This window comes from Neltuma alba, unplaced genomic scaffold (genome assembly GCF_004799145.2).
Source record: "Neltuma alba isolate B1F8T4 unplaced genomic scaffold, ASM479914v2 tig00001758_pilon, whole genome shotgun sequence".
NCBI lineage: Eukaryota > Viridiplantae > Streptophyta > Magnoliopsida > Fabales > Fabaceae > Neltuma > Neltuma alba.
Genome location: NW_021632598.1, coordinates 13,776 through 21,302, shown reverse-complemented (window position 1 = coordinate 21,302; position 7,527 = coordinate 13,776). Strand labels below are relative to the sequence as shown.

Genomic DNA, 7,527 nt, shown 5'->3' with positions numbered 1-7,527 from the left:
AAAATTTGTACAATTTTCCAGATCCCTTATAAAAAGTCAGTGGTATGTTCATCACAGTAAATAAATTAACGATAAATTTTGAATAAATACTATGTATCAAATTCATTAAAAATGTACTGGAGGAAAGTATCGCCCGAAAGTAAAAATGTACTGGAGCAACTAAAATTGAATTCAGTCAATGTTTAAGCACTTCTCGTCATTCAAATGACTAGCAAATTATCAACCGGAAAGAAATCATAAATATGCCAGGAGAACACGCATCTAGTTGCCATAAAAGATCTTTTATCGCCAACGTATGTGATAAATTCAGTGATACTGTCCCATCGTTGGTTTGGTAGGCATGGTTGTTTTCACTCAAGCGGACTGGAGTCCCAGGATACAGAGCAAAAACCTCTAAAATATATTAGCAAATATTTAACTCTGAAATTCTTGCATTTCAAAATTGTAATTACAACAACTAGACAACCTTCAGCCACATCTACGATCCAAGTCAAGGATATTTTCCACCAGAATCTTAGAAACGTGAGACAGCTTGGACCCTAAGATATTCATATTCTCCAGCACCCAGGTGGACTGTGAATAATTTAGAAAATAAAAAAGAATTGGTCTGTGGTCACATAGCGTTAACACTGAGGAAGAAATGTGTCACGTACCAAACATCTCCCAACAGTCTACATGTTTTTATCTTCATCAGATAATCAATTCTCTCCGTCTCATTTGATCAGTCTGCTGCATGATTTAAAATGCTGAAATAAGAAATACAAATAAAAATGAAAAATTATGATTACCTAAACTGGTACCCATAAAAATGGAAGGGAAGACAAAATATACGAGTCGCTAACCTAGGAGCTGCAATTGTCATCTATCCAAATGGGCATTGGATAAAATCGTGGATAAACCAGATCCAGCTCAGGATACCAAAGTTACCGGCCTTCAAATGTATTCTGTCGTAAGAATTGTTTTCCCTTGAGCCCAGAACCAGCACCTTAACCAAAAAAGAGCATAGGTTGTCCATGAAGTGGCAGCCTTCTAACAGAAATGTCGAAAGAACAATAAAAAAAAAATCCATTCGTGAAAAGGCCTATTGGCTACAGCATCAAACACACATAGAAAGCATCTCTTTTAAAATTTGTTACAAAGCCTAACTAGATCCACAGCCTAATGATGCAGAATCAATTAATCCGTCATTCTTTTCCCTTGCACAATTCATCACCAAAGAAAACCCAATCCTTCATACTCTTAAGGTCCAAAACATCAATATTTCTCACAACATTCAAAAGATCACTAAGAGCTACAAAATCATTTTGTTCCTTGGATGATTAATTGCAACAAACATATCGGCTCTTCATAATCCCTGATCAAAGGTGTCAGAATAATCCAGTACCGGCAAAAAGAGCTTAGCACAGCTCCAATGCATCAAATCAAAATCTCTGAAAAATTAGGATACCAAATCGTAACAGATGAGTAGATTAATTCATTTCTCCGGAAAGCATTTTAGAACCTCAGCAAGTTGCTGCCATCCAATCCGTATGAATACAGATTAAGCTAGCTAGTGGCAGGTAAACTTAGGTCCATAATTCTTCAAATAAGGTGATATCATCAAGTAGCTCTCCATTTCCTCCAAGTATATGACCAATAATAACTATAGAATTCACGTAAGTTTATTCAAAAGCCAGTCATGGCTAGATGCTAAGTGATAGGAATATTAGGACCGTAATATCTTTAATGCATTCCCACCCAAATGGCGTTTAAACAGATCTATACATCAGAAGCAAGACTATAGAGAGGCAGGCACCTGTTGATAGGGGAATCTACTCACTCATACTTCATCCCTCATAAACATTGGTTGGAATAGAAGACTCCTGCAAAAGTGAAAAATACGAAATGATAATTGAACAGCTCATTTGCAATCAATTTAATCACTAGAACATAAAATATGCAGCACCATATCCGAACCTTGAACAAGACTGACAAAACCAGATTGTACCCATTAATCCCAAGAATGTCAATACAAGTTAACCTGGCTGAGGGCCAAATTTTGTGCTACCTACAAGTAGAGAAGTGCTGCTTGAGCATCCTGGTCGCACCAAAGAAAATTAGAGACTCCCATTAATAAAAAAAATGGAACTTCCTGCAGTATACAAAATAAACTTTGTAGCTGAATACAAATGTTTCTTTCCACCCCAGATGGATAAAAGTAGATAAACAGGAATTAATCCTAATTCCCACATGATGAAAAAAAGTAAAACGTCTTGAGAAGAAAATGATCCTATTTGACCGCTATACATCGCTAAAATCAGGAAATGGAATAATTGGGATTCCCGAGTAACCAGTTGAGCCACTGAAGTAGCTAAAGTGGACACAAAATAAGTTCATGAAATCAAAGGTAAATTACAGGAGAAACCTCTTATCCTTCAAACTACCTCTGACAATAATTAAATATAAAATTTGTTGAAGAACTTTCCTTGAAATAAAAAATCAAAGTTTAAAAGAATAGAAAAGTTTCAGAAAATAAGATATGGTTCCTGACAATTGAGTCCAGCTCATTGCCCAACAAGAGACCAGTCCATAATCATTTGTAACTGTGAAGTAGAGCCACCAAAAACTAACTTCGATATTCATAAAGTTATGATGACCTGATATAGGCTCCTCTATATTTGTGGTGACCTGGTTACTGACAAGAAATTGTGACTTACCACTGTGAGAGGAAAATGATGTGATGAGGAAGGAAGCAGTCAAAGAAACATACACATGAAACTCTTCACAGTTTATGCTTCCCCCACACTAAGAATTTTATTATTGATCGTCACAACATGATATATGGGCAGTAAAGAGTTTCTAATTTTAGAAAGAAAATAACAACACGATTATGTAAACATAAAGCCGCAATAAAATAAATGTCTATAAAAGAAACTGAAGATACACCTGCAATTCATAATATTGTCAACCAATTCAAACCAAACTGTATCGCCACTTATCACATGGCACAACGAAACTCATCAAGTGACAAAAGGGGGGAAATGGCTTTCACACATTATCATTACAAGGAAACACGAATACACAAGATTGCTGTGTGCCACATTTGACATCTATGTACAGCACAGGAGCGAAGCCTGGGTAGTCTGTATTTTATTATACCAATCGTTTGTAGTCACCTTGGGAAAGAAGTAGCACAAGATGGCAGCAAATTTGACAGTCTCCATTAATAAATCACTGAGATATTCTCGATTAAATACACAGGAAAGGAAGCAAGTGAACCACCACACATTTGCAGCTTGACATATGCACGAGAATTTTCTTGAACAGATTCACAGCTGCAAATACAGCATGATATAATTGGTCAAGCATAAGACTGATAATAATAATCACTACAACACAAGAATCAAGACGCCAAAGAACAGGGAAATACCATATCGGCACTATTTCATTTGCCACGATGCAGAGATGAAATCCAGCTGCTAGAAGGGCCAATTTTACCAACATGTTCATGTCCAGAATTAGCAGCTTCAGCAGACATGATGGGCTTCAAGGAGTCCCTTTTGGAGATACCAGAAAGCGAATATGAAGTAGAGGGCATATTCTCCTCACGAAAAATCTACAAAATAAAATGATTGATAAACATTCATATGCTAAATTTTTAACATAATAGTTCACAACAAACATTAAGATTTTAGTGTTGCATTAGTCAAAACAAGAAAGAAGTCATTGCTCTTAGCAGGACGACTTACATTCTTCTTAAAAGGATGTTCAGAACTTAAATGTTTGCCCATTGGTGATTTAAACTGCAATTTAACACCAGAACTTGTAGCATTGCCTGATCTAATGCGATCTGATACATCAACTGAAAAAGCATCAACAGCTGCTCGATTAGATAATAATAAACATGATATTGGCTTCCACACATAAAACATTTTAGTATTAATGGACACGGATAGTGAAATGTAACCCCCTCCATCTTTTCCAACATTTACTGAATGACTACACTAATTCAATATGCACAAAGAGTAGTAAACTAAGCCTAACCATGATGGTTGTCAACATCCATAGGCATTGCACGAGTGTTGCTTGCTCCAGTAACCGGCTGAAATATGACAAAATTCAGTATTCGCAGAGACAAAGAAATATTTAAATGCAAACAATCAGTATGTCTCCACCCCGCTCTAGGACAGGATGGACAAAAGGGAATGAGGATTGGCTCAGCAATAAGGCATTCTTACAGGTATGCGTGGCTGAGATTTGTTCTTTTGTGCCTGCTGATATTTCAAGATGGTCCAATCAAATACATAGTCAAACTCATAACCTGTTATACACCAAAATGGGACAACAAAGGAAAAAAAATTATCCTGAAGCGCAGAAATGGGAATAAAGGAAGTTATGCATGCTGCATAAAAATAGCCCATTCCAAATTCTTGATTTGGTGCATTTCTTCATGCATTGGGCACAATTAAATGCTAATCAAATTTAGTGCAGAACAAATACATTAACACATGATAAAAAGACTGCAATTTTATGTTGAGACGTATAGTTTCTAGACATATGAGGAAAGCTTTGTGAATTCTACAAGCTATATCTTCTGGCAAATCCATTTCAGGGTCATTAATTCATTTCCCTTTGATCTCCTAACAAGACATGCACGTAAAATACGGCAGTTCGGTTACAATAGTTCTCCATAACCAAAGACTACCACTCATGTTATACAAGCACAAATCTGTAAGTTGCATCGTTTTATTCAATTCAAATGATAAGCAGAATGAGTACCTTCTCGAGTAAATAGTTCCCGAAATACACGCTTTAAGAACCCATAATCAGGCCGCTGGTCAAAAGTCAGAGAGTGGCAGTAGTGAAAGTATGAAGCAAACTCTACAGGATGAGATTTGCAGAGGACCTTTGGCAAGTAAGAATGCAAATAAGTGTCATCATTAAGAATTCAAGACGGCACCAAAACAAGGGAAAAAGAGGAAAGAAAGGGAGGAAAGCAAGCCATTCACCTCAATGGGAGTTGACAATTTCTTTTCACATATTTTATCATACTTCTGCTTCTTTGTTGCAGCCTTTAGACCTTGCCAAGGAAGGCTAAACACAAAAAAATTTGCCATTTAAAACTGATCATGCTTCATTATAACACTCTCAATAGCAGATTATTTGGGTTAGGGGGTTGACTTGCGGAGGTAGCTGGAGAGCAATGGCATACCTTCCTCTCAGGAAGTACAGAAGAACATAACCCAGTGACTCCAAGTCATCCCGTCGGCTTTGTTCTGCAAGTATTAAAAGCAAATGAGGAAATTGATTTCTACTCTCTCTCTCTCTCTCTCTCTTCATTATTTTGGAATGCGAGGGTTCAATAACTTGCCGACTTACCAATCCCAAGATGAGTATTGCAACTTGCATAGCGTGCAGTCCCTGTTAAATTTTTGTTCTCCCTGAGAGGCAAAATTATTATAGTAAGTTAAAAATCAGGATCATTTTCTGGAGGAACAAGAGGAAAAAAAACAGGAAGAAAAAGGAAATATTGAAGCAAAATATACAAAGACAGTTTGAACTTACTTCTGGTGAGGCAGGAGAAGAGAAAAAAAAAAAAAATTAGCATCCATCAATGGAATAAATTAAAATACCTATAAGGGATGTGGCGATTGGTGGTGGAGTCCCGATACCTTTTCGCAAGACCAAAATCAATTATGTAAACCTGCGAAATAGAACAGAAGCGCAACATATTGCTACATAAAACAGAAAAACTTGACTCAAAGGAAAGGCCCATCAAATCTGACTAAAAGAGAACAGAAATCACAAGGTAATTACCTGATTAGCCTTCCGGCCAAGTCCCATGAGAAAGTTATCAGGTTTTACATCCCTATGTAAGAACCCCTTAGAGTGCACATATTCTATTCTAGTGATCTGAAAAAAGAAAAAGCAATAGTTATCATCAAAATATCAAAAGTACAGTTATGGTGAAAAAAATGATGACGCTTATTAAATTTTTCCTAATTCTATGCAATGAACCAAGGGCAATTTGCTGGACCATTATTAGAGAAAGACGGAGAAAATTTTGCTTTCGGGAGGAGGGAAAGTTGTATTAAACTGACCCAAAAGAAAATCCATAAAGAAAGCCGAATATTTCAACCAACGTCAAACTCAGAGACACAAGTGCACTGACCATTAATCAGAACAATTACATGCACGTGCTATGACGAATAAGCGTGTGAGCATCCATCCCTAGACGATAAAGCATGCCAGCTTACCATTTGATCAGCCAGCATTAAGACTGTCTTCAATGAAAACTTTCTTCCGCAATACACAAACAGATCCTCAAGACTCGGTCCCAGCAAATCAAGAACAAGCACATTCTCCTCCCCATCAACGCCAGACCATTTTATGCTTGGAATGCCACCTGCATGACAAGTATCAAAGACACAAGCATCCAGAATTTAGTAATTCACCACGTCAGAACTTTTGTGTGAATAAGTACTCGCTAAAAAGGACCAGACCCAGATAAAGAGACTAAAAGTTTAGCACTGCTTAGCACATACTTCCTCCTTGAAGAATATTGTACAGTTTTGCCTCGTAAAGCAACTGCGGATGCTTTGTTTTACTATTCTCCTGCGACATCCAAGAAGAAAATAGTCAAGGACGAACTCAACGATTTATATTGCCAACAATGATTGGTTAAAGGTGATACCAACAAGCCAAACAACATACTAATTTGCATGCGAATTCAGACAAAATAAAATACCGAAACCTGCTAGAACAATTCACCGAGATCCTGTAATATTTATAGAGCTATGCAAGCAGATACCACAGGCGTCGACTAAAGCAAAAGAAAGAGACTTACGATCTTGACGGCGACGATCTCGAAAGTATCAATATGCGTAGCTGCAAGAACAAAAGGAAAACAAGAAATTGACGAAGATCAATAGGTTTGCAGTGACGCAAAGGGGTTTAAAATAAAAAAAAGCAATCGTTCACAAGTCCAGAGCAGAAGAGAGAGAAATATGACCAAGATAAATTTCACCGAAGGATCCGCTTCCGATCTTGCGGCCAAGCTTATACTTGCCGCCTACAATCCGTTCCATGACGAATGTTGAGAGGAGGGATGAAGAAACTAGCAGCGCATAAAAGAGAAGCTAGGGTTCTAAAACTGTTCGATCTGAATCTAAAAAGGGTATACGAGATTACGAGAGGATCTCTGTCTTTGGAAGAAGAGAGACCAAAGCCACAGAGATAGATTCCGAAGTGCACGATGACACGGACGGGAGAGGCAAGGGCAATTTTGTCGTTTGAGTTAGTTCACATCTGACATCAACGGGAACTTGCGGTCTTGCGGATAACGCAGAGGGACACATTTGTAAATTCCAGGCCCCATCATGGGTTAATCAAATAAATCACCCAAACACCCATCCAAAAATCAAAACCATAGTTTTGGAAAAAGCAAAAAAATTTTACTTTTAGAGAAAAAAGAGAGAGTGTGAGAGCCTATAGAATATATATCTTGTTATTTTTTTTATAAACATATTTAATCTTATATTTTATAAA

General features: G+C 37.2%; 1 protein-coding gene across 13 annotated transcripts; it reads right to left on the bottom strand.

Moving 5' to 3' along the window:
* Positions 1–377: 377 nt before the first annotated feature.
* On the bottom strand, positions 378–7,228 carry LOC114762934 (casein kinase 1-like protein 3). 13 transcript variants are annotated; one of them, XR_003742310.1, is made up of 19 exons: positions 6,992–7,228; positions 6,827–6,867; positions 6,525–6,594; positions 6,237–6,385; positions 5,797–5,892; positions 5,613–5,683; positions 5,359–5,420; positions 5,192–5,255; positions 4,989–5,073; positions 4,759–4,885; positions 4,218–4,300; positions 4,024–4,081; positions 3,729–3,829; positions 3,410–3,595; positions 3,156–3,314; positions 1,957–2,077; positions 1,796–1,862; positions 843–1,026; positions 378–746 (listed from the first exon to the last, which is right to left on the bottom strand). XR_003742310.1 is itself a non-coding variant. In XM_028952567.1 (15 exons), exons 1-14 carry the CDS (start codon positions 7,065–7,067, stop codon positions 3,425–3,427), a joined length of 1,266 nt encoding a protein of 421 aa, XP_028808400.1. In that variant the 5' UTR covers positions 7,068–7,226; the 3' UTR covers positions 2,873–3,314; positions 3,410–3,424. The 13 variants fall into 13 exon arrangements, 1 of the variants encoding a protein (XP_028808400.1); XR_003742294.1 differs by having other exon boundaries at positions 1,957–2,131; positions 3,729–3,841; positions 6,992–7,226; XR_003742290.1 differs by having other exon boundaries at positions 843–1,029; positions 3,729–3,841; positions 6,992–7,226.
* Between the last annotated feature and the right edge of the window lie 299 nt (positions 7,229–7,527).